The sequence below is a fragment of the Solea senegalensis genome, unplaced genomic scaffold, assembly GCF_019176455.1.
Source record: "Solea senegalensis isolate Sse05_10M unplaced genomic scaffold, IFAPA_SoseM_1 scf7180000013955, whole genome shotgun sequence".
Classification (NCBI taxonomy): Eukaryota; Metazoa; Chordata; class Actinopteri; order Pleuronectiformes; family Soleidae; genus Solea; species Solea senegalensis.
In genome coordinates, this window is record NW_025320924.1 from 20,348 (window position 1) to 48,341 (window position 27,994).

General features: G+C 39.7%; 1 protein-coding gene across 3 annotated transcripts; it reads left to right on the plus strand.

Moving 5' to 3' along the window:
- The first annotated feature begins 87 nt into the window (after positions 1-87).
- pbx4 (pre-B-cell leukemia transcription factor 4) lies at positions 88-27,567 on the plus strand. Of its 3 annotated transcripts, XM_044015865.1 has the most exons (10): positions 90-957; positions 4,863-4,936; positions 21,779-22,023; positions 22,631-22,821; positions 23,197-23,332; positions 23,490-23,646; positions 24,113-24,115; positions 24,931-25,034; positions 25,900-25,986; positions 26,795-27,567. In XM_044015865.1, exons 1-10 carry the CDS (start codon positions 773-775, stop codon positions 26,882-26,884), a joined length of 1,272 nt encoding a protein of 423 aa, XP_043871800.1. In that variant the 5' UTR covers positions 90-772; the 3' UTR covers positions 26,885-27,567. The 3 variants fall into 3 exon arrangements, with proteins under 3 accessions (XP_043871798.1, XP_043871800.1, XP_043871799.1); XM_044015863.1 differs by lacking the exons at positions 24,113-24,115; positions 24,931-25,034 and adding an exon at positions 3,193-3,306 and having other exon boundaries at positions 88-957; XM_044015864.1 differs by lacking the exons at positions 24,113-24,115; positions 24,931-25,034 and having other exon boundaries at positions 96-957.
- Positions 27,568-27,994: the final 427 nt, after the last annotated feature.

The following is a 27,994-nucleotide window of genomic DNA, read 5'->3' on the forward strand; positions in this document are numbered from 1 at the left end:
GTCACCTGGAGAAGTGAGCAGTTACATTGTCTCCAAAGCTGTGTGTAAAAATACCAAACACCAGCAAATATGGAGATTGTGTGTCGGGCTTGGTAGCTGTGCCTTTTGTGGCGCGGATCAGCCAACCCGTAGGCTCGCGCTCTGTGTGTGCTGGTGATGAGTTCAATGGTCAACGCGACACACCGCGTTCGCGCAGCCCCGAACATCCCACATAGTCGCGCGACATCAACAACAATGGCAAACCGTAGTCTGTTTGGGTAGGAGATTTCTGATTGGGAGCTAGACGGTCAGATCGCTTCGCCTGTATTTACGCCTTTATATCTTCTTATTTTAAAATTGTATTAGTGAGCTTTAATATCGAGACGAGAGTGGTCATCTGGTGTTATATATATATATTTTTTCCCATTTTGACATTTTCCCCGAAAATGTGCGAGGCGCTGTTGGCAAGCTCACACAGTCTGTGCATGTGTGTCCCTGCTGCTTTTCTGCTGGGCTACAGCTACTAACCTAGCTGCTTTTCACTCGGTGGTAAGCTAGCGTTAGCCTGGCCGCATTTATTGACTTGAGGGGGGAAAACACTCGCGAATGTAAAGGATATCGGTGCGATTTCGTTTATGACATCAACCATTAAGTGTCTGCTAATCGTTAGTGTCGGTTGAGGTAAGCAGTGGTGTATGATTTGTCGTAGAAAATACTTTGCTGGCTAGCTAACAAGCTAGCTATTTGTGCGTATTCTTCGACTGAGGGAAAACGGCGAGTTTTCTTTGAAAGTATGGATGATCAGACCAGGATGATGACGGGTCTCACCGGGCTCGGTGGACTATCACAAGCCGATGTCGGTGACCCAGACTCGGTCAGGAAACAACAGTCCCTCGGTCAGCCCCAACAAGACATCGGGGATATCCTACAGCAAATAATGGCCATCACCGACGAAAGCCTGGACGAAGCACAGGCCAGGTAAGACAGGCGAAGAGCCATTTTCCACTCGTGATAGCCAAGCTAAAGTGCACTGTATGTGTGTTACTTTTGTCACGGCACTGAAGCGTTGATATTAAAACCTCTACGGAAGGTGATAACGCAATTGCAACATATTACAACTGCACGTTTCATTGTTATTCCGTCCTTTAACAGTAACTCTTGCTTTATTTCCAGAGCAACTTAAAACACACACACACATTGCAATGCTTGTTGTACCCCGAGAAAAGGCTCTTTGTTAATTTCAAACCGCGCTCCGGTAGAAGACTGTGTTTACGATCATGTTAATTTGGGTTGAGAACGGCTATAGCATTCATCCTAATTGCTTTATCAATTAATTGTCGCATTAAAAGTTTATACTCTATGGGGATGGGAGCCGTGTGAATTGCACAGTTTGCCGTTGGACGGAATAGTTTCATTAACCACTGCATTAAGAGTGGATATTACGAAAATCAAAGCAGTTTAAGAAAAAGTTGTGGCTCATAGGGCCGTATAAAAGTTAATTTCCCTTTCGCAGTTATCAACGATCAAGTCTATCAACAAATCACCTAAAGCTTTTTAAGATGGGGCATGTTGATCTCAGTTGCTACAGTCAAAGCCATTTGAGTTATAAAATATTCACGATATTACTAATCAGACTATGACAAATTAGGTTTGCGTAATTATGACACCATGTCTCTCAGATGCCTCTCTTCACCAAAGGGTGTCTATAACATTCGTCATTGATATGCAAATAAGTGGATGGATTTAGGTAAGGGTAGGGATTCGTCAGTTGTTCAACGGTTTAGCTTAGTGGTGTCTGTGCTGACAGCAATCGGTCATTCATACCAGTTGTCACTTTATGTTTGTGTTAGAGTTGTTTTTTACCAATCATTACTGTAGGGTTTATGTCAGCGAATGACTCGCACTCATTTGCCATGTGGCTCAAAGAGCATAAGGTCAGTTTCAGATGAAGCGTCAGTATTTCAACAATAGACAACCGTCCACTGCAAGACTGTGGCCACAGTGTGATGTGTCATTAGCTAGTGATTTTCCACCCAACATTTGACCACCTGGTTCTCTTAATTAATTCACTCCTCTTTCACTCCCTCCCTCCCTGGTGTTCATCCTTTTCATTGTGTGCTGGGTGCAATCAATTCTCCTATAATGTGTACGCGAGTGCAGCTGTCCGCAAATCGAGTTTCTATTAATGAGATGGTGGTGAGGGGGAGGGATGATGCTATACCAGCAGCCTATGAACACTGGAATAATACATTTTCCTCACCACAAGTTTGAAGACTTAATCAGGCTTTACTTTATGGACATATGCAAATATTTTTGCTTTGAAATATTTCATATAGTCCATTATTTATTTTCTTTTTCTTGTCTTTTTTTCTTTTGTCTTATTCGTGCTTATACAATTTATTTACAAAAGAATTGCACTGTGGTTAATGACATTATTTACATTGCAATTATTTGGTCTTGGGCGGGCAAATATTTTGGTGAAAGTGGGATTATTCTATTAATATTCTTCAGACTATTCTGAAAAACTATTTAAAGGTGTGGCTGCTTAGAAAGTGCAAGAGATGTCCTTGCAGTATGTTTGTATTGATCTGAACTCCTATCTTGGAGAATGTCCCCTTGCCATACATATGTGCAAGATTAATACCATAAACAATGCAGTGTTGTCGATCGGTGGACTTCACACACATTGTGTGGTATGAACAATTCCTAGTTGCTTCCATGTGTGTAGTGTGGATATAATCAATGAATACATTTTAATGATACTATATTAGTTTTCTGAACGGCATGTGTTTGTCATAAGAAGACATATTGGCTTGCACCAAATATGCAATTTCTTTGTTTTTTGCTTATTTGCTTCTAAAGTTAGTTTAAGTAAAACGTCAAAATATAAGCCGATTCTTGACAACATACAGCCTGTTGTTATAAATTGGTTTTCTAATATAAAGCAGATGTATCACTCAAAAATGTACAGTCTTTTATAACAATCACACCAGAATCTGATCAGGTTTCACACCCACACTTAAATCCGACACTTATTTGTGATCTATGATCATGTGTGGGGTGGCTCACATGTGAGCATGACGGCCTTGTCATGCAGGGTGGCAGTGTGTTGGGATGGGGAGTGGTCTGGGCAATGCAAGAACTTGGTGTTGCTGAGTACACTTCCTGCACACCGTTTGCCCTCATCCTCTCACCCTGTCGCCATATGTTCAGATGCTGGCCAGAGGATTCGCCGGCGCATTGGGGTGGATCAGACGACCCCACAGAGGGAGGGAGAGCAGGGGGGGGCATGGCAGGGGGTGGCCTGCCTATCAACTTCCAGCACAGGTCAGTACAGGACCGCATGAGCACCTCCTTCTCCCCCTCCTGCTCATACCCTCCATGCTGATGGCAGCCCTCCCCCCAACTCAAATCCAGCAGTGACAGAATTGGTGGACAAAATGACTTAGTTAATGCTAGACTCGTAACCCATCACACTGCCTCAATAAACTGACAGAATGGCAGTTGTTTGTAGCATATACAGTGGGTGCACAATTTGCTAGTTCACCTTGGTCCTTTATAAATACTGCAACAGACATTCACAACTGGAATTGTTGTTGAGGTCAGGTGTAGCCAAATCATATTCATTTGTGGTTGTTGTGATGTTTGCTTGGAAAAGAAATGCTCTATTTCAGGGTCAACTTCAAGTTGCTCATTTCATCCTTTCCAATTCATGCTCATCAAAAATCAAAAAGGCATCTTGCTGTTTTTCTTTTTCATCTAAACTTTATCTGCATTGCATCCTAATAGGAAAATATTTTTCACAGAGAGATGTTTATGGTTATGGTATAAATATCTGTTGTGATGTTAGTAGCAGTCAGCTCGTATCAATAGAACACATTCAAACACATATTTGGTTTTGTAGGCCTATTAACTGAAATTACTGGTGGTGTACAATATCTTGGAAGCATTTTCAGGAGCTGAAGCAGTTTTACACCAGCACTGCAAACTATAACTACAGTTACTACTGAGTTTAACAATGTATTTTTCAACAATAATGGGCTATTATAACAATGATGCATTATGACCTACAGGGGTTGTTTAATGAATTGCATGCTTACATACACATGTACAGTCGGTGTCTTTTTCCACGTGTTTAAAATGATGAAAAAAATGGACATATGTGTCCGGCTTCTAATGTTATTCTTGTCATAAATTATTTGTATTGTCAGTACAATAATTATATTTGTGTAATTATATGGTTATAGAGATTTGCTTCAACGTACCTCACTCTTACAAGTTTCAATAAGCTGTCTCAGGTGTGTGGAGGCATGAATGAGTATTAACAAGCAACTTTGTGCGAAGGTGTTCTGATTGGATTACCTTGAACTGTAGTTCAAGTTTTGAAGTTTTGCCTTTTCTCAATTATTTGCTATTAGTCTGTTTGGCAATAAAGACAACAACTATAAATAAATTAAAATTGCAACTTAATACTAATCTTCCCTATCAACTTACAATCTACTTCAATGGAACAAGTCTTTCTGAGAGGGCAGAAATTAGATCACTGTGTATTAACTCTGGAATCTGGTGCTTAGTAATGATGACCTTGAGGTTTGGCATCATTACCTCTCCCACAGTGCAAAGCATCCAAATGACAAGATTACTCTTGTTGGTCAAGACGGAACTATCAGGGTTGTTTATACACCAAGAAAGGCATTTGGCCATTGGAAATACCTTAAGACTAAATAGCTCTGTTTTGCTGTGTTGCATTACACTCTGTACACTCTGGAATTCTGTATTATCATTAACAGGTAGTGAAGGACACGGTATGACTTGAGATTCAGGGCCATTTATCGTAATTCTCCTTGCTCTCTCCCTCTCTTATTCCTTCTTCTCTCTTACAGGAAGCATGCCCTGAACTGTCACAGAATGAAGCCAGCCCTCTTCAGTGTTCTCTGTGAGATCAAAGAGAAGACAGGTGAGTTTCTTCTTAACTCGTTTTCTTTTGTATTCTCCAGTCTGCACAGGTTGTAACGTAGGCTACACCCATACTATTACACTTTCATTTAAAAAAAACACAGGTTTTGGGTAATTATTATTTGTGTTATGAGCATGTGAGAGTGGCATCAGAAGTAATTTGCATCTATATTAACATATGAAACAAACATCACATATCATTTACGTACACAAGGCAATGCTGGAGTACACAGGAAGTAGATTCTCTTCTTTGTGGCCTACCTGTTTGTTTAGTTTCCAAAAATGCAACAAAACAGCAACTGGGAAAAGCAGGGATTTCTCTGATTGGACCGATTTATGAAGTGAAAGTAAAGTAAGTAAATTGAGCTTTTCATTCTCAGCTGATAGCTGAGTTGTAGCCATCGATGAGCAAACATGTTTGCAGCAGAATTTATTCATTTTTAAATTAAAACAGTTGAGATATAGTGTGTTTTGCTTCAGTTTTCCTGCCTCCAAGATACCTTTTTTATTGGCCTCTTGGAGAACTCTATTGATTGAATATTGATTGTGTAGAACTAATTTAACTGCATACATTTGGCTGCATGTATGCTTTGGTCCTGGATAAATCAAAAATGTCCATTGCTGTTTCTAACTTTTGAATATAACAAAATGCAGAATTTCCCACCGCTGAAAATAACTGTAGTAGATCACTGCTTTTCAAACTTGAGTCGGGCAGGAGAAGGTGCTGCAGAACACTCCACATGTTGAATTTAATTTATAACTGATAAATATCAAATGACAAACATCTTCTAATGTGTCAGTCTACATCACAAATTATGGTCAATCTTTTGAAAGTGAGTGGAATTTGAAACCAACAGAATTTACTCTTATAGTTGTGTGAATTCTACAGCAAAATTTACTTTTTTGAGGTGGGATAATAAAAACCTAAGTTACCATTACCCCAAACTCATCCACCATCAATCATTCACATTATTAGTTATTCTAAATGTGCATGCATAGATAAGTTACAACAGGGGTTACTGCTTTTATGTAAGCAACGTAAATTCAATGTGTAATCCTGGTTATATTTAAGTGTGCTTTGAGGATGAATTTGTGTGCAAATTAATGTGGTATATTTATCTAAACACAACGTGCAAAGAAACCAGAAGGTATTCTGTCATTGTTCTCAAAGATAATGCTGTTTCAGGTACACCACATCTCAAATGTGCTGTTTTCTTTCCAATTATTTTAAGTAAACACACTACTTATTCACATCTTGTTATCTATTCAAGTCAGCTCTCTGACAGATTCTAGTAGGGTTCAAAGAAGGAAGCCTGGGATGGATGGCAGATTGATGGTTATGATAGTGTGAATGGGGTGGGTTTTTGAATTCTCTCCCTCTGCTAGTGTCTCTCTGTTCTAGTCTATCTTTTGCTTTTCATTTGCTTTGTGTATCCTCTTACAGCAAATCTGTGTTGTTCAAATACAATTTGAAAATGCTGCACTGCTGCCTGTTGTGTCCCTCTGTCAATAATGTATTATTGCTCTCCAGTGATGGGAGAAAAGTAAAGGCTAGGCTTGAGTGAGTGGGGCAGGGTACACTGTTTCCCAGGCAACCAGTGGTCTTATTTACCCTAATGCCATTCAGTTTGATTTTCACATTTAGTCTCCCAGCAAACTGGAGAGAGGGCCTCTGAGCTCTTTTACAGTAAGCTAAGGGGAAAAAAACAGACCATCAGAAATGCCATAGTATAACAACAGATTCATGGTTGCGATGCATATGCCAGCCATGAGATATTTAGCTTTGTCTGTATTCTGCTGGCCATCTGCCACATGGTGCCCTCCTAACTGCACTGTATACCTGCTTTGGCATTTCTCTGCTACTTCGTCAGACCCCCTGCAGGCCCCATTATGTGCCTCTGGAATGTGAATTGACTTCTCTTCAGTGCAGCTTTTGGAAGATCCAATCTGTAGTCCTCATGTATCTCCACAGTTTCCTTATAGTATTTTTTTACTAACAAACATGCTATTGTGTTGGAACACCCACGTACACATACTGTCTCTCTCGCATACCCATGCACACACCAAACGGGGATAAAAGCAAACTCGGTCCTGGGTCTACTTTTACTTCCTCGGTCTTGTCCTCTCCCCCTCCCTTCCCTCTTCCTAGCTCCTATTCTTGAAAGAGAAGACTTGCTCTGAACTCAGTGCTTTGATATGGTAATGTAATGGTGGTGGAGGAGGAGAAGGAGGAGGGGTGTGGGGGATGGTAGGTGAATTCCTCTGAGTGCTGCAGTTGGTTAGATTGTTTTCATTGTAAAGGAAATGTTCTGCGCAAATGCCAGTACCCCTCGCCACCACCCCAAAACACCCCCATTTTAAAACAGTCCCCATGTTGTCCTGAGCTCTAACATTAAACAAGACCTGCTTCTGCATACATTTTTTTCCTTTTATGGTATTAAATGTACTTTCATAAAGCCTAATTAAAACACATGGAAAGATGGGGAAATGATCAAAGTTGAGAGCCAGTGACTTTGCTACAACTCAGTTCTGTTCTCTATCTCATGGGTATTTGCTGTAAAAATAGCTCTTGGTGCAATGGGACAGCTTATGCCAAAATCCCCCACAAGCCATTGCAGCTACTCAGAAGTTTTTCATTTAGTTTTGGTATGTTTGAGGCATTTCTCCTGACTTGTATGCTGTCCCTGTGCTTTACACAACAGTGAATCTGTCATTCACTCTGTTCTATCACTCTGCTCAAGTCCCTCTTTTTTTAAGCTTGAACATTCCCAGTTTATTTTTGGATGGGTATTGAATGAAGAATACATTTTTTTTTCATTTGGAATAAAAGCAACTATGCAATTTTTGAGCACAAAAGTGGTAGAATGCCCCCCTCTCTTGGCTATGTCCACACTTCCACACTTTCCACTCATCTTGATTAGCTCTCTGATAAACAAGTCTGCAGTATAATGCCATGAGTGGGCTCTGTAGAAATAGTGGCTAACTGATTTGCATCCTAACTTTCTTATCTTGAAACGGCTAGCTCTGTGTCACCTTATTACTAAAGGTCAGTGTGCCTATTCTTATGACACGTGTCAGTATACCACCATCCATACACAATCATATGTACTGGTCATAACGCTGACAACGTCACAAAAAATAAGACATCCCAATGGCCTATCATTGCTTTATCAGGTGCCCAGTAATGCCAGTGTCCTTATAAGGTTCTTCAAGCAGTGGTTATTTGTTGTCTGCCTTTGCCACAGATCAACAAAAAAAAAAATAAAGCTGCAGCTTTTATTTTTTTGTTGTTGTTGACAGTATTGTGCCTCTGTTTGGTCTTTGTGAACAGCAACAATGTAACATTATTTGTACATCCTTCATCTGAAAAAGCCCTGTCAAGCTATTGCTTGTTGTGCTTAATCAGCATTGTGGGAAGCAATTTGACAATAGTTTGATCATTAAGGACATTTTTAGATATATGTAAACACAAACCAGTTTGAAGTCACTTGAAGTCAACTTGCAAGTCTTAGACATGCAAGTTGTCTAAGACCTGTCGTATTGGATACAATCACACTCTCTCAACTTAAACGTAAATTTTAACATTCGTATGCCTTGTTTCAAGCTTTTTTGGCCACACACCAAAGTTGCATGCACTGCAGTTACCAGAGGGTTTTTTTGCGCTGCTATATAGCATGCATAGTGTCATAGCTTTGTGAGGCATTTAAGGAAAATACGCTGATTTTGCAGATGGACTCAGGCCCCGAGGCATTTAGATTACCTCTGTGTTTGTAAACCATGCTACAAAATCCTATTGTTGTCTCATCTACAGAGTCATCATCACTTAGTCATTATATTGCACAGCATCTAGTTGACAACACATCATCATATCATGTGATTATATTCTTACCAAATGAATAAATCCTAATAACCTCCTAATTTGTTTTCCTTTTGGCCTGCATTTGAATACCATTTCAGCAACCAAATGGTCCAAATCTTATGTTAATTCAATCACAACATTAACACTTGAACAAATTCAACACAAACAATTCACACACAGTTGTTGTTTTTTTCAACACATGAATTTGAACTAGAATTCCTTTTTAAATTGCATACTTTTTTTATTTGATCATATTTGAGCAAAACAAGACATTTCCATTTGCTAGCAATTTTTGTTACCTTTTGTTACCCTTTTAGCATCACATTATTAACATGATGATGGACTACAGTATATGAAGTCTAGTGGCTCACATGCTTCATTAAAGCAACTTAATTATTATTAGTTTTAAAAGCCCAATTTGGAATAGAGCCATAAAATTTCACGAGTTGTCAGAAACCTGTGGGAAGACTTTTATTATATTTTTTATGATGGAAAGTGTACAGTGCATTTGAAGCCAAAGCTGAAAGAAGATAAAAATAGTTTGTGGCAGAAATACAACCATTAGAACCTACCAAACCTACATTTTCAGTTTTAGTACCACTGGGGTTCAAAATGAAATGGACATTGACTCGGTCAAATATCCCATTTTTATTTTTCAAGGAACCTATTTTATATCTACACTAGAGCTGAAACGATTAATCGATGAATCGATTATTAATCGATTACTAAATGAATCAACAACTAATTTGATAATCGGTTAATCGGTTTGTTTTTCATGACTAAAACAAGATTTCTGATCGTTAAAGCTTCTTAAATGTGAATATTTTCTTCATTTCTTTGCTCTGGATAACAAAGAAATCATTAAAAGTCATTTTGGTTTGTGGACAAAACAAGACATTTGAGAACATCATCATGTCCAGGTTTGACAAACACCAATCAAATTATTTTAAGGTTATTGGATATTTTATGGACCAAACGATGAATCGAAAACATAATCGTCAGATTAATCGATTATGAAAATAATCGTTAGTTGCAGCTCTAGTTTACACTCTACACAGTGGTGCAAGAATTATCTCATTAGCTTTTCAGAGATCTCAGTTTTGTTTTGCGGTGTCTTGGCACTCCACCGTCTCCCCCCCTCCCCTCCTTAGCAGAAGAGAATGAAAAAGATAGTGTGTTGGGGGGAGCAGGAGCAATACAGGGAGATTGATGAGGCAGTAAGAGCAGGAGTAATTACTCGGTGTCCATTCCCCAAGCCAGATTGGCAGACGGCTAATATCGCACAGACCCCTGGCCTTGACAGACACTCCACCACCCACCCACCCCAGCTCAAACTGGGGAGGCAGAGCACCCCAACCTTCAGCCTAGGCCTAATGGTGTGTGGGCCCACTGATTTCCCCATGTGGTATTATTCCTGTAGGAACAGGGGTTCTGTATATTGACAGGAAACCCCTGTCTGGAGTATGAGTGTTGTAGGAATGATAAACCTCAGTGGAATTGTTCACCTTTTAGAATATTGCTACAATTTGATTTTGATTCATCATTCCACTGATTCCACTGTGCAGTTGAAACAGTAATTCACTGAGGTCAAGGTGGGAGGATATGGAAAACAACTGGCTTTTTAAGTGGTGATGAGCATGAACCAGCATGATTGTGTTACTGTGGTGCACTGTTGGATTAGGACAATTGCTAAATCTAGAATCTTTTTCTGCAATTTGGAAAACACACTGGAACCTTTTATTGGATGAATAACATTGGTCATTTAAATCATGTTCTCTGTGTTGTTGTCATGAAAATAAATTGTCTTCTCTGGTTGACCTGTAATCTGTCTTTGTGCCTGATAAATGTATCTAGTAAGTGATGGTATCCTAACCAACTGAAACAAAATGAAAATGATATAATTGCATTTAGTTGGAGACAAAATGCAGCAAATAAAACCCAGGCAATGGACACACACAAGACCAGAGTAATATAATAATGTACCTTCTTATGTACATATTGCACTTATTTTAAACCATAAATTCAAAAAGTAACAAGGAAATACTGATTGACCTCTCAGTCAATACGTTTTCATGCACAGTGGTAATTTGAGCTAGAGACTATGCCGTTCAATTGGACTACTGGCTTTGTCTCAGTATACAAGAGAGGGGGGTTTGATTTATTGACTGATGTCTGTCCGCCTCCACTTTGTTAGATGGCGATATTCCCCCTTTCAGTTTGTTGGTTTTAAATGGCTTCCAGTTTAGCTTGCAGCTAGTTGTTAGCATGTGGAGTGCTATTCCAAGTCTCCCTACTATCTATGAACTTTAAAATATTCAATTGTAAAATCTACTCTATAAACAGGGTATTAAATAGGGCTCCTCTTCAGTCCAAAAAATCTGCCTACCTTAATTTCATCATATTTTGTTGCTGTCTTATTTTCTGTGTTCTGGCTTGTTCAATTATTTCTGGATTTAAGCCGGGGGTGGGAACTATGACACATGTGCAGAGTGCCCAGGCCAGCTTGAGTCAGAATCCTTGTTTTGGTACAGTTTCAGTTGGACCAACATGTTTCCATGAATTTTAAAGTCAAAATATATTTATTTATTTTTGTCATGTCATGTAAACCTACTTTGTTTTAGTTTTGGTTGAAGGTCATCCACAGAGTTGACTCTTACCTTTTCACCCCCACCAGACCCTCAATATGTATGACTCTCACACTCCTTTTAGGTTTTCCTCTTAAAGGAAACTGGCATCTCTTTAATTAAAGATATGGAAATGTGGTCTCAGCTGGATTGTATTAGTTTGGTGGCAGTGGGGTGGGAGTGTGTCGAAGCCTAGCTCCTAATCCTGACTAATTAAGGATTAATTACAATTGATGGGAGCCTTCCACCCCTCTGCAGTAGTGCGCATTGCTGTCCTGTACAGAATGTTTGTATATTTCACACCATGTCATAAATGTAGGGGAGAGATGGAAACATCAGGGCTGGTAGAGGGAGGGAGTTATACTACCGGCCCTTAAATTAGTAATATTTATTGGGTTTTTACAGACAGTGAGTGAGCCCATGCTACTGTTAGATGTATAGGTCTAAATAAATGTAATGATAGTATTGGTTATAGTAGATTGCTTTTCAGAAGCAAATTCCTTTTTGTTTTAGTATTTTTAGTGTCTTTTGCACTCATATATTATGTGTGTTTATATATGAGTAAAGTCAGTGTGTATCCTCATGTGAAACCACTGTTAAATTGTTATCCTGACCAGTCACACATATTCTTGGCACAGAAATCTTAATACCTCACTAAATGGTACACCGGACCTGTGCAGGCTAACCGTGTACCCTCAGCTCTCTCTTGCACCATCTGACTGTGTCATAATGCTTGTTCACTTGTTATAAATGGGCACTGCTCTTCTGATCTATCGCTTAATTGCCACCTAATTTGCATAACAGTGCAAATTAACGACCTCTCAAATGAGCGTTCATTTTTCACAAAGTCTTTAGGAGCTCCTTAAGAGTCTGTGCTAATGAGCACAGGAGGCAGCTGGCCTGATGAGAGTTGACTGGGGGAAGATCTTAGCAGTGCTATAACAAGCCTCCTGCTTAGGTGCTCTTCATCATCCTCCTCTTCCTCTTGTGACATTTCAAATTCTTTCTTCCATGACTCTTTTTCTATGTACTAGACTAGAATTATTATGTTGGAGATTTAGTCACATGTGCTCAGCAGTGATTACTTTATGTTTTAAACATCACTCATTGTTGCACTTAATACCATATTGGCACAAAATTATTTTCTTAGGAAAATCTAATGTTGCTCATTAACGTCAAATATCATTAGTAGTTAGGCTGGCAGCATGCAAGAAATTGAATCATGTTTCTTGGTAAACTGTTGGAACACAAACTACGATCACATATCTTTATACTGCCTGCCATCCAAGGTTGGCTTAATTAAACTTATCAGAATGAGCTTTCAAATCAATTTAGATGAAAGTTTATCCACACAAAAACCCTTAGTGGTCAGTGATAATTTAGGGGATTTTATTTAATTTATATGTTTATATTTCTAAAGTGTAATGGGTCACATGATTTCTATTGTCAGCATAGTTTTCGTCTTACATTTCTGAAGTATATGAACGTGGGAAAAAAATAATTGAAAAAAAAAATAATAATAATAATACTATAATTATCTCTTATCACATGGGCACCAGGTTACTGCTTGTGTTTGGTTTCATTCTAATTCCTAACAAAATTACCTATGGCCAAGGGCCAGTAAAAGTTCCAGGGGAGTTGACTAACACGTTTAGTGGATCTTCAAGGCCTCCTTATAAGATGGATGCCTAAAAAAAGAATGACCCACATCGATGCGGTAAATCTGAGCTGAAAAGTTATAGTTTATAACTACTACTTCTGGAATTGGTGTTTAGAACATTATGCAGGGTGTCATCTCATTGCAGTCTATCATTAGCTCTTTAATAAGACACTTTGCTGAGGTAATTGCAAGTAGCTTGCCATGTAACAAGATACTTTGACCTAAACAACCATGTGACTTCTGAGGATATTTAAGTTTATTGTCCTGTATGTTTGTTCATATAAAAAATCTTTGAGATGATCATGCACCCCCCCTTAAACACTGTTGCTATGGGATGTACAGCTGTTTTTGATAACTTGCTCTCAAGTCATTTTTAACTTTGAGAGGCAACACTGATGGCAAGCGGGGGGATGGTTCAGAAGGGGGAAGTCTCCCCCTTTTAAAAATTTGAGGTGAAGGGGGCATTCTAGTGCCTCTGAAGGGAGAAATTATTGTTTCTTCTTGTGTGTATATATATATATATATATGTATATGTGTGTATGTATGTATATATGTGTATGCACATAAAAATAACTGCATGCCTGACAGTTTTTTGGTCTGTCTCAATTGTGGTATTTCTGCCTCTGATGGCAAACCTTGACTACGACAGACAGGCTCGTTGTTACTGTGCAACAGTAGAGAAAAGATGTCTGCACATGTCTGTAGATGCTATGGGCTAATATTCACTGATCTTAAATGTATTTCCTCTGTAGCAGAAGACCATTTTACACTAGGTTTTTAGAAAGCCCTGGTGGTTAAACTTACCAAACACTTAAAAGGCTCCCTGACATTATGACTCACTATAGACAGCATCCATAAAAGGCTGTAGTTACACTGGCACTCAAGGAGTTGTTGTTAATGAAAATTCTGCTTTTTAAACTCAAGTTTCACATTAAAATGTCTCATATTTGCCGTTATTGTAAATAAAGTTGTCTCTGCAGTTTTTGATCTATTTTGTTGCATGCCATACACATTGCTACTGAATATGTCGCTCTTTATAGTTATTGAATCATGGGTGCTTATGTGATATTTGAATTCCTGCTGGGCTTGTAAACATTTTCATTTTGCTGTTAATATATTTTAAAACTTACATGTATGAATTATCATGAAATTTGATTTTTTTTGCTATCTTTATTATTATTATTTTTTACTGTTTTCTTGTGTTAAGTGTCTTTGAGGGTCTGGAAAAGCACTATAGCAATTTGATGTATTATTTGTTTTTTACTTCTAGAAACTACTGTAATGGTTGTCAGGGAGTTTTTTCTTCATGGTGTAAGTGATCGGCAAAGGGAAAATACATTGTAGATTCCTTATTTGGTTCTATTTGTGCAGATTAAGTGACAACACGCATTGATCCCTCATTAGTGTTTGTGTGTGTGGCAGTTTGTTTGTGTGTGACCATTCAAGGGGGGTACACATAGTCATTGCTCCAGTGTCCAAGCCTCTCTCTTTAGTTAATTACAGGCTGATTGATGATGTGTTGGACTGAAGTGTTGTTTGCCCAAGGTGTGAGTTCTCCAATTCACACCATAATCAGACCATACTATGTTAACTCTCTCTCTCTCTCCCTCTCTCCCTCTCTCTCTGTGTTGGTCTTATGCTGTTTGTGCGAGACTGGGGGGCTGCGTGTAACAGGGCTCAGGTGAACTACCCAAACAGATTGGGCTGAGGCGCTTAAAGTAGGAAAGGACATATGGATTGGGCTCATTAAGTTCATTGTACTCCTCTAAAAACACCCTTTTAGAAGAATGGGATACACAGTTTTTATGTTGCATTTGCAATTGAAATACTCCTAACATAATATTCATTTGGGAAAAGCCCCATCAGTAAAATTAATACTTACTGTTAAGTTTTAGTGCCATAGTCTAGAATTTGCCCAAGGCAACATTTTATTAACCCAAGCCATTTGTTCTTAAGATGTCATATCCTACCAATATGGCATGGTAAATTGAAATATACTCTCAGGAACCTGTTTGTGACAGTTAATGTTAATTGATATACAAGATTTGAGATCTATACTTGCTCCATTTTATTTTGAAAACTCTGAGCAGTGGTTTTATCTGGAAGGGCAGAAAAGATGATGACCTGATATTAACATCCATCCAGAGTGAGTACAGGTCTAAACACCCTCAATGCATCTGACCGCAGAAACCACATTTGGTGTTGGTTTGAGGAAGTTATGAGGACATGTTAGAGCCACACCCCCTCTGCTGGCATCCTCTGACTGGTGGTAGTATGAATGGGGACCCAGTTACCTGCATTCACTTCCTTGATTGAATCTTACAGGTCATAGCTCATAGGACTGGGTCATACTTTCCACATACATGTAATGTAATGTACATGTGTGTGCAGCGCTCCACAAGGGTTTGCATAGCCACCATTTCCACGGTGGTCTGCACAGATTAAGGCCAGCGCATCTCCAGTTCAGATCTGCGTGTGCATGTTCCCTATAACACAACATTTGGCTGTGCAGTTGTTTTGGTCAAAAGTGAGAACACAAAAGACCATAATCTTGGAAACTTGCTTGAGCCTGTGTGAGGAAGTCAGCTGGTACCCACACAGCACAACACTGTACTCAAAGAATGCAAAGACAAACTCCTGGTGAGAAATCACCATTTCTAAAGTAGAATGTGAGATAGTGTAGAATGCTAAACTAATGCGCACCCTCACTTTGCATGAGCAAAATTGCTAGCATGTGCTTGCAAGTGAAAATGTGAAATTGCTCTCTGTATAATACATACAGAGAGAAATACAGTATGACCTGGAGCTTACTTTCAGTTTCACATTTTATTTGGTCTTGTATCAGAAATTAGTGTTCTTAATTTTCACCACTGTTTCTTGTTAGAAGAACCTACTGAAACGAAGGCCTTATCCACATGGAAACTACTTTCCCTGTAATATCTTTTTCGTTCTTGAAACATTTTCCGTAAACACTGCGTCATTTCAAGAAATTTTTTCACCCACATGTAACCCCCCCAAAACGACTCTTAACACTGTAGTGCATATGCTAGGTTTGTTATTGACACTGTAATGCTGCTGCAGAAATAACACCAATTACGAAGTAGACACTGAGTATGTGTTTGAAGCATGCACATTGTGTACAAACTGTTTTCCAACAAAGTTTTATTTGAATAAATTCACATTACAATGTATACAATCATTTGCACAGCCCCTAAGCAAACACTTGCAGAGGAGGAAGTCAGCTTTCTGTTTACACTGGTATGTGCATGTCTATTGTACCTGAATAGTCACATGATGCACATTACTTCTGATGCAGAGCTAAAATGCTTGTCTGGATGCACATATTCATCTGAAAATGCAATTTTTATTGCTTTGATTGCTGAAGACCTTAAGTCTACAAATCAACACAATTTTGCATTTACAGCTTAAACTGGGTGACTAACTACATATTGACAATGAAGTTTGTATTTTCACGTCAATTAAAGGTCGGGGAATTTGATGAAACTCTTTTTTAATGTGATTCATGTCATTTCAGTTTTTTGCATAGCGGTTTTCATGATGGTGATCCATCATGAAAATTGGGGGAAAATAAAATTCAGGTCAGGTCAGCATTTACATTTTTAGATTAGGAATTTCTTTCTAAAATTTTGTAGAATAGAGACTTGGTAGGACACACAGTTGAGTAGTGGCTAGCAGTTGCCTTGCAGGTTCGCAACCTGAGTTTGCATGTTCTTCCAGTGTGTGCATGGGTTTTCTCTGGGTACTCTGGTTTCCTCCCACGAATGGTGACTCGAACAGTGAGTGGTGACACTGAGCATAACACAACTGACAATAGAAAACAGTGGAGGACACTGGTCGTGAGTGAGGGACGTTTTTCTGTCGCCCAATCAGCTGATTGCCGTGAGTGGAGTTGGTCTAGACTAACCGTACCATGACCGTTTGTTCCACTGGTCCACTATATGAAAACACGGCTTATGTGTTGGCCCTGGGTGTACCCCTCCCTTTCGCCTTATGTCAACTGGTATAGAGCTATGAACTCTTGACAGGTTGAATCCAGCACCGGTCCCGTTCATTTTTGCCACATCTTAGGCTGTCAACATGGGGGATCATCGGGACTAAGTCATGTGACGTACGGAGCTCTATTGGCACAGCAGCCCCATGACCCTCATGTGGAAGATAAAGTGGTAAATAATGAGTCATGGTTTGTGGAACCTGAAAATGAAATTCATCCTGTCCTGATGGGTTTTTAGCAACCATTCTTCTTGTTGTGCATGAATCAGGAAGGAATTTGGTCGTCATTCATTTATTTTGAAATGGTGTCTGAGAAAACTGAAAATGATTTTAGTTTTCAGTAGACTGGTAGACCTAGCCCAATGTGTATTCCATGATTGATAATATATACTTTGCTAACAGTTTTTGTTTCTCTTAAACTAATCCTATCTGCAGTTTAGATTTACTTCGAGTAGATGTGTGGCAATTTTACATATTCATATGTTGCAAATTTTCATCAAGAAAGCTATATTTTTATGACCCATTCTCTTTATCTGAATTCCCTGTCTGTAATAAAAGGAAAAACTGCTGTTTTCACAGTCGTATCTTTTCTCTTTCACTCTCTGGCACAACTGTATTGTGGATTCTGTATTTCCTGTAGCCTCTCTCTCTCTTTTTCTCTCACTCTCTGTGTCTCTTCCTCTCACACACATATCTTCTCCTGTGACTCCTTTTTTTCAATTCTCCTTGGTTCTCCTTCTACCCTCTCTCTTCTTACCTTTTTCCCCTTTTTTTCTTCTCTATGCCTCTCTCCCTCCCGCTCCCTTGCTCTCTCCCAGTGAAAGGCTGAGAATACCCAAGGGAGCTGATGCAATTAAAATGCTAATCCTGTCTGTCTACAGAGAGAGGGAGAGGGGGGGGCTGACAGCATGAGGGATTGCGGCTCACATGGAGAACTCGACTGAAATGGAGAACAGAGGGAGGGGGGCACTGGGGGGAGGTGGGTGGTGGTGTGCTGAAAGGGAGAGGGGGGAGGGGATGTGTGTTGGGGGAGACAGAGTGAAAAGGGGGATGCTAGCGAGGGAAAAGACAGACAAGGATAAAGCTTGTGCTGTGAGCTGAGCAATGATATACTGACTGCGTTTAAGTCTTATCTATTTCAATGTGTGGAAGGCATTACAGTTAATATACAGCACTACACTAGTGGTTAGGTTGTTCACCCTTACCTGTGCCACTTCATATACTGAGTGTTGTGTCTGTATAGCACAGTGTTCCTACATTGGCTGTGCAGAAATGAGAACGATTATGTATGCAGTGAAAGCCCAGCTGGATACCCTGAATATTTCATAGTATGTGTTGCTCGCTCCGTCTCTCAATGGCACACAGCTCAGCTAGGGTGGTAACGTGTGCATAATGGTGTGATTTCTAAGAGCTGTGGATGCAGGCTGCAGGCCTTAAGATGTCCTCCTATTTTTTTTTAAAGAGGGATTTAAGTAATGTTACTTGCAGCAATCCGAGTTTTCGTCTGTCAGTAATTGAACCAGCTCAGGGGCAATGTCAGAAAAACACTGCTTAGATTTGGAGCGAAACTGCCATCTTGCTCTTAGAGATATATCTTCCTTTGAATTATTTTTCTGGGGTCTCATGGCAGGATTGTGAGAGGAATGCATTTGTGTCATATGGTCGTTTTCTGTGTGGTATCTTAACTCATCTCAACAGCTGCTATAGCACCACAAGGCCACTAGTATGAGTGCAACTGTGGGTAATCACGGCTTAATTGGAGTAATTAGGGGAATGTAGGGGCATTAGGCTACAGCTGGGGGCCATAATGAGGAGTGGGGGGCAAAGGGAGGGGGAAGAGGTTAGAAGCTTTAAGAGCCACAGTTGCCCTGTTCACTGTAGGTCAGTTGTTCCTCTCAGTAAATGAACAGTGAAGATCAAATACAGATGACTATAAACTGTGCCTAACAAATACTTTTGGTTTTCAGTCACTAAATAAGCTATCTTGATTAAAAAAAAGTACAACTATCATACGTGAATGAGTGAAAAGAAAGAAAATGGAGGGAAAGAGATGGGCGAACCAGGGTCATTAGTTCAGGCGGCTGGGTCTGCTGCATTCCTGAGCCCTGAGATGGGGGAGTAGCAGAGCTGGAATGTGCATAAGAGAGAGAAGAGACCTAAGTAGAGGAAAAGAAACAGGCAAGAGGGAACAAGAAAAAAAGGGGAAAGTTGGACACTTTGCTATGGGAGGCCTTAAATGGTGGAACAGACTCATTTATCAAATGAAGTTTAAAAAAAACATTGTCTGCTACTAAGCACTTGGAAACTTTTAAGCAAAACTGTTTTTGTCCTCATTTCTTTCACATCTGTTAGCCCTGCACTAGTTATACTAATTTGTTAGTTCTGACCACTCCACGGCTGCAAATTTGGTTTTCAACATGATTCTCCACAGGGAATCTTAAATAGCAACAAGACTAATGCACTTGTGAAAGCATTTTAACTAGAGTAGCTTATTAACTAATTCATGCACTCCTGAACCTCTGATGAGCGTTGAATAACTGTTGTAATCCTTGACAAGGCCAAGCTATTCCGTTTCCACCAGGATTTATCTTGTCATCCATATTGTTAGCACCTCCTTCAGAATCATGTGTGGTTTCAATGCTGTCATTTACTTCCTTGATTTAGTCTCTAGTTATAAAGATCAGCATACAGTAAATATTCACAATTTATAACTACAGCTTATTTATCCCCCTGCCATCATCCTATACAGATTTACATTTTAATTCCCACCTATGAAATCCTAAATTTCACACAGCAAAGTTTATTAGTTCTTCTTAGTTTGGCGATATGTACTATTGATGTATATGTAGGGATGAACTGATACAATACTTGGTATCTGTCTGATACTGGTCAAAATCTCTAGATTGGGTATCAGAGAGAAAAATGTAAAAATCCATTATGATCCAAAAAATCTATACACATATATATCTGAAATTGCGTTTTTCACGATGCACAGACCCTTAAAATTGTAAATAAGTCAACAGCATTTTAGCTGAGTCATGTTGTGGGCTGCTGAATGTCTCTTTATGGGAGGATAATATTTGTTACACAGTTGGAGAATTATGTCTTTGAAATGGTAGCAGCTTCATAGTTTAAAAGGTGTAAAATGTTTGTATCGGTCTGACCCTGAAAGGTTGTGATATCAGTATCAGACTGATATCACAACCTTGTGATATTGAGCCATCTCTATTCACAGGCAAACCTGTTTTAGTGCTTAACTCTGTTATCAATAAACCTGCCTTTGTTGTGAGGCAACAGTACTTACTGGAGCTGTACATTTTTGTTTGTTTTTTGAAAATTGATCAATTATTTAATTGCCAAAATAGTTCCTGTTTGATTGCCTTATTAAATTAAATACAAATAATGTGTATATATAGTTGGAGGTGTGTCACATTGTCTGAAACCAAGTGTAACATTTGGATACATCCAATAAAAGTTACAAATTTAATTTGAATTGGAAATAATTTAGAAGTTAAGGAACTGATAAATTTCAGTATATTAGTACTAAAACAACTATACTCATATTATACCATATTGGATGTGTGTGTAGATTCTCATTCATCCAGGTCATAATTGTCCAAATAGTCATTGACTTGGTAACTACTGGACTGTTTAGTTCTGCAAACTCAAAGCATGAAAACATGAAGAAGCATGATGGATGAGAGGTGAAATGTCTTTTCAAAAATAAAAAACTGTTTAATTTTGGTCAAATTTGAATGTCATCAGCTTAACTGTCTCTGCTATAACTTCAAAATAACAACAAACCTCTTATAAAACATCAGAGTGAGGAAGGAAATATTCACTACTAGTTAGCCAGTGGGTTTTTTTCACAGTCATGACTACTCACTGCTGTTTTCTGCACGTTCTGCCAGACGATTCACATGATCCATCTTCTGTTACTGTTGTGATTAAAACATTTACATGCAGAATACATACTGGGCATTCAACTGCTTCCCCAAGTTTCCTCCAATACTTTTTTAAGTTGAATGATTGACAAGCAAAGGGGGCAAGAGGAAATTGATTTGAGAGTTAAAAGCTTCGGGCTCTGAAGAAAAGATGGTTGTCTGTACTTAAAACTTTTCTGTAACAAAGTGGTATCTGTAAGGACGATGTATGTATGTGTGTGTGTGTGTATGAGAGAGAGAGATGAGAGCATGGCTGTAGGCTGACAGAGGTCCTGGTATAATACAGTGGTGGAGTGCACGACTGATAACTATACTTATGGCCACTGGGGCTCATAGTGACAGCACATGCACTCCCATTACTGGTCCCATGCTTCATGCTCTTATCTCTGGCAGGTTGCCACTGAGAGGCCACACTGCCCTCTGCTGTTGATTTTGATGAAGTTCAGGCTTATTGAGAATTCAGCCAAGCACTGTTAGCAATGACTCAGGGGAGAAACTTGACTGGGTTTTGACAGGACCCACATCTTTGAATTTCAGCTGTGATGAAATATCTTCCTTTGCACTCAGAACTGATCATATTCCCCTTTTCCTTAAAAAATATAAATGTGTGGTCTGTCAGTTTTTTAATAAGCAAATATTTGACAGACAGCAAGGTTTTATAATTTGACAACAGTTACTTTCTCTGAACAGGTAAATACTAAATTTGCCTGCTTAATGTCTAAATTTCTTCTTATCTCCTTTTCAGTGCTGAGTATACGAGGTGTGCAGGAGGAGGACCCACCAGATCCCCAGATCATGAGGTTGGACAACATGCTGTTAGCAGAAGGTGTGTCAGGACCAGAGAAGGGAGGAGGATCGGCTGCAGCGGCCGCAGCTGCAGCAGCAGCAGGGGGCTCACCCACCGACAGCAGCATAGAACACTCTGACTACAGAGCCAAGCTTGCTCAGATTCGCCAGATATATCATTCTGAGCTGGAGAAGTATGAGCAGGTGTGTGCCAAGCAGACCTGTTTGAACATGTACTGTTTTCCATGAATATTAGCATTATAGTTATATTATATGAGTTATAATTACATTAACAAAAGTCACCCAGGCAAAGTCAGCAACAACATTCCCCTGGGTTAAATATTGTGGTAAATTTGTACTAAATACAGGGGAATAAAAACAACTGTAACTGCAACAATTGTTTTCCATGTATTTGATGCATCAACATTATCAGCTACTGTGGTGTGGAATTTAAAGTTAAGGAGAGCTTTCCAAACACACAACCTCAGGCAGGTACCATTCAAACAAAGACTATACAAGGTGCTTTTGTGCATTCTTGTTTTCTCTAGGTCCTTGAAGTTTAACTACCAGCATGAAACCCTTTACATCATTAATTCATTAATTTGGTCTAACAAATATAAAGACGATGTTCAGTCAAAGTCTTGCACTTTTGTGTTGTTTCACTATTGACTATCATATTGTGACATTAGTCTATGTTTTCTTCAGAAAGCCAAGGCCTACATGTCATCCCAAGTCAGTCTACTGGATAGTATCTGCTTGGACTATATTTTTACAGTAGGATTCTCTCTCTCTCACTCTTTCCTCGGTCCAGGCCTGCAGTGAGTTCACCAACCATGTAATGAACCTGCTGAGAGAGCAGTCGCGCACACGGCCCATCTCTCCAAAGGAGATTGAGCGCATGGTGGCCATCATCCACCGCAAGTTCAGCTCAATTCAGATGCAGCTCAAACAGAGCACCTGTGAGGCTGTCATGATCCTGCGCTCACGCTTCCTTGACGCCAGGTCTGTCTGTGTTTGTCTAGCTGGTGTAATGTGTGTGTGTATGTGTTTCTGTTATATCTTGGGGGTCATGTGTGAATTGAGGTTATGTTATGAAAAAGCATGAATTGGTAGTGGTTAATATGAGGCAGGATTTGGTATAAGCTGTCCTACTCATACCTGACCACTAATGCTAACCAGGACCTAACCAGATATGATGTCTTTTGTCATTAGCTATGGACTAGAAGGCAGTCTGTGCACTGTCTTAACATGACAAGCTCTTTAAACTGTGTGAGTGTCCCTGTGTGTGGCCTGTTGTTTTTTTGACAGCTGAAGTGATCTGAGCATGGACTTTGTTGTGTCAAACACTTAAGTCAATACCTCTTTTCTCTGTGTCAGACGCAAGAGGCGCAATTTCAACAAGCAAGCTACAGAGGTGCTGAATGAGTATTTCTACTCCCACCTGTCTAACCCTTACCCTAGTGAGGAAGCCAAGGAGGAACTGGCCAAAAAATGTGGGATCACTGTGTCTCAGGTAACTTGTTCAAACACTATTAGAACTGGAAACCATTAAACAAGCAAAATGTATTGAACATATTTTAACTGAGTGAGCTATAAGAATGATGCTGTAACAGTTTTGATGAGTGCCAAGCAAACACCTTTGGATTTTCTGACATCCATTTGTCCTTCAGGTCTCTAACTGGTTTGGCAACAAGAGAATACGTTACAAGAAGAACATTGGTAAGTTCCAGGAGGAGGCAAACCTCTACGCAGTTAAAACAGCGGTGGATGCTGCCAATGTGTCGGCACAGGCTAGCCAGGCTAACTCTCCAGCCACGCCCAACTCAGGTAATGAATTTCATCTTCTCACAAGCCCTATTTAATTTCCTGTACACCTTGTTTGAATATACAATTGAACCTGTTCACAATTACTGTATCAATGGATGACATATTGTCAAAATGATAACCTGCACTGCAGATATGCTTTTAGGTAGCTGCTATAGTGCCTTGAATTATCCTATTTATTCTGCATGAACTCATTGGTAAATCTTGAACCAACAAAATATATTATATAACTGAAAACAATCAGAAAGCTAGACACAGTCATTACTCATCCAGTAGAGCTTCGGCAAGCCAACTGTTAAGCACCCACTTCCACATTCTAGCGGCAAACACTCACTAAGCACTGTATCAGGAACACCATGGTATTGCTTAGTAACCGTTTTTCAGCAAAAGTCAAGATTCCTCAGATTAGGCTATTCTTCTCTCTCTGCTATCAACAAGGATTGTTTTCCCACAGAATTATGTGAATAAGCAGGTGTTTTTCTTATTCTTTCAAAGTAGTGCAGAAAACCAGTATTTCATATGCTGCAAGAAAACCGGAACGTGGTGCAGCAAAACTCTGTTTGAGGGGGGACTCTTTCACTGTTGCACCACACATGCTAAGGGCTTAACTGAAGAAGTAACTGTGGTAGCACTTGCAGCAATGAGCGATTTACTTCACCACCTTAGCAGAAAATACATGTTAAAGCATGAAGAATGTGTGTAGTTATGTTCACCGACACATACACAACTCTGCCACTCACCTCTCTCTCGCTGGTGTACTGTGAAACTGCTGACATTTTCATTTTGCTATATTTTGTTTTTTAGATGACTTGTTTCTAGTGTAATAAAAACACTCTGGGGCACTTTTTGGATAGCCAGGTTGTTGAAGACTTTACATGACACCAAACCTAAAATCAGAATACAAATCTCCCCCACCTATGCTCTCAGTTGAGACAGATAGGATTACTTCACTGTCAAGGAAGTTTTCCCAGGAATTATCCACAGTAAAAACACTTAAAGTTAAAGTTTATTTCAAACTGGTACACACAGTTGGAGTCCAGCTCAGAATCTATGCTGTTGTAAAACTAAAATTAAACCAGCTGAGTGAGACGACCCTTGCATTTAAGATGATTTTTAATTTTGTGCTACTAGTCAATGTCCATGAACAGTGGTGACCTTTTGAACCCAAGGCACTGGGATGGGGCTGAATGGATATTGGCTATATACTATATACTATATACATATATATATATATATATATATATATATATATATATATATATATATATGTATATATATTACCTACAGGGTCACCAGGGTCATACAGTTTGTCTCAAACAGGCGACACCTACCTCAGCCTGCATTCACTCAACGGGGAGGGTCTCAACATCGCCCCCTCTCTACAGCAGCAGGTATGCACTGAGGACAGCTGCAGATTTGACCTCAATGCTGTTAACCTAGCCACCCAGAATCCTTGGATACCCACCCACTGCATAGATCCTTTTAAACCTCAACTCCTCCCTGTGTCCCATCCTGACTCATCCTTTGACCCAATGAATCCCATCCCCCAACACAAGTGCACACACAAACTGCCCCCTGTGTGTGCTGTACATTGAGGCCTGAATAATAAATGTAAATTTGTTTAAAACTAACAATACACTTTAAAGCGAGCACAGTCAGCTTCATTACAGAACCCCTTGACCAGGTTTTGAGTATCAGGACTCCATACTCGTGTGATTGGTCATATAGAGCTGTGTGGAATATTTACACAAATCAGGGCAAAGAACCGCCTGGTAAATTATCAATTTGTCACCATGCACTCTGAACCCTTCAGGCTTGATGTGTCATTTTTTTTCCTGCCTTTCCAAACTTTCCTTAATCCCATACACCTTTTCACCCCTTCACCTGTGTAGATTGGGACATTTCTTCAAACTGAACTTTTTTTGTAGTTGTTGTTACAGTATCTCAACATAATATGCCATTTCTTTGTTGTGGAGGTATCCACAGATTTCTGCTGTTAAGAATTATGTAATGCAGAAATGTAACACGACCTGTTTATGGCTTTAATTTAATTTAGAGCCAGAGTAGTTTAATCGTGAATTTGATTAGATGGTAATAATGTTTGACTCAACTAACTACATGAGGGAGTACTTGAGCAGAAAAGATTTGTGGATGCCATCACTACTCTGTCCATTTAGAAAAACAGCAACTGGATGCTGAAGGGTTTTAGTTGTCTGGCGTTGTATTGACAATTGCGGCTGTTTTATCTGGTGACAGGTGGATACCCTGCACCGTGCTACACACCTGACGGGCGGCTATGAGGAGCTGTCGGGTAGTGGCCTCTACACCCCTCATGGCCTGGATGTGAGTTCTACTTTAAGTCAGTTTTTGTGGTTTAGCTGATGAGTAGTATTTACTGCATGCTCTGTCTTTACACATTTTCTGTTATTTAGGAACCTTTGTAGACATAGACATGTGCTTACAAATCTTTTAATGTGACCCAGATCCTATCTGTTGAAGCAATGTACGGAGTAGTAAGCTAGAATGTGCTTTCATTTGATTACACATTTTGAACGTGACATGTTTAAAATTGCAAAATGAATGCTTCCTGGACTGTGATGATAAACCAACAGTGGCTTCTTGTTGGGAAAAAGTTATTTCACCACCAGGAATTCATTACTTGAGGCTAGTGATGGGTTTGTTTGACATGAACCAGATCTTGCACTGACATCATGGAATTGTAGTCGATGATAACCTTACAAGATCTAGGTGACTGCTGGTTTTTTTCACTGTAGTTACTGGACACCAAATGGGAAAACCCAGCTCTTCCTGACTTAAAAGTTGATGGTACATGATTAAAACATGACTTTTTGAAAATCTATTTTTGTTAACCTGTTTTGACAGTTGACTTCTTTGAAATGCTCTACAGATCTACCAAATTAGATCTACCTAATTTAGTCCGAGTTGTTGATTTATACACATCATGAAACTAAAAGAATAACTGCCTTGCCTCTTAGATGATGAATACCAGATTGGTAGTTCTTAGCTTACTTTTTGCAGACAAAATGCTATTAATTTCCTCTCTACATTTAGCTAGGAAGCACAAAACCAGTGTATTTTAACTATTCATCGTAACATGTCATCTTTATGCCTACTCCTTTTCACTTTGCAGGCTAACAGCTGGCAGGACACCAACAACCCCCCCTCGGTCACTTCCCCTCCTGGTCCTCCTGGCAGCGTCCACTCCGACACCTCCAATTGATCCAGTGGCTCTACCTGCCATCACATCATTCCCACTGTGGTCTGCTCTGACTAACATCTTCTGTCCCCATTCTTCAATATTCCATTGCCTCTCAATTTAACAGCCACATAGGGCTGTGATTTCAATTCATGAACACACACTGTGCTGGAACACAGGACAGTGAACAGATGGGAGGAATTCTCCCTCCACCATACAGCTCCATTTCAATGCTTCGAGCTCCGTGTCGCTTAGTGAAAGACGGATGGAGTCTTACTGAGACATAGAAAACATCTTTACTATCAAGGACTTTTTGAAAACCACTGACCCAGCTGTGTAGATGATCATGATGTCTGTACATTATGTGTATATGCACGTTAACTTCACACAGTACTCACACAGCTTGTCCATGTGCTGTTGACCTCTGCACTTGATCCTTTGCTTTGGAAAACTGTGTGTGATTGCCTGTATCTCTTGAAGCCTTGGCATTTGCAGCCAATCTGTTGATACAGATCACCAGGGAGCTCTGCTCACCTCGCTCGTACCAAAGTGCTGCCCCAGTAGTTGTCAACACATCTGTTCCTCCGAGATCACCCTCTGCCAACTTGACACAAGACGCTGTTGTATCTTCCTGTCCTTATAGGTTGATAATTCATTCTGTTGGAGATTTCAAAGTGAGTAATTGATACATGTGCAAAGGTGCATGCACCCCCATAACCCACACCCTACAACTTTTCAGTCGTTTTCATAGTGAGCTGACATAAAAAAGAAATGTGTCAAGCACAAAAGTTAGCATCCTTGTTATGGGTGTAGCTACCTGTAAAATGGTAGTAAAGGGGATCACTGTTCTAAACCAGGCAGGACAGGTGATAATAGGGCTGGCGAAAGGAGGATGAAAGGGCAAAAAGAGGAGAATACCTTTGGTTGAGTGGATGTAACTAATAGCCCTTTTTGTTGCTAACCAATAGAGGGTGTTGGTAGATGGCTTGTAGACTTTACTTCTTGCTTTCTGTCCACTAGTTTATTTGATTGTAGGCTATTTTCTAATGCTGTTTCACCAAGAATGCACCAGCCACCACCAAAAATGAGCTCAATAAAGCATCTAAATGACGTTAGGTGAAGGGTGGAAAGATT

Excerpts from the sequence above, each read along its gene's own strand:
- pbx4 (XM_044015865.1), top strand. The coding sequence starts at position 773 with ATGGATGATCAGACCAGGATGATGACGGGTCTCACCGGGCTCGGTGGA. Across the intron at positions 22,024-22,630 it reads AGCTGGAGAAGTATGAGCAG|GCCTGCAGTGAGTTCACCAA; the intron begins GTGTGTGCCAAG and ends TCCTCGGTCCAG. Across the intron at positions 23,333-23,489 it reads GTGGGATCACTGTGTCTCAG|GTCTCTAACTGGTTTGGCAA; the intron begins GTAACTTGTTCA and ends TTTGTCCTTCAG.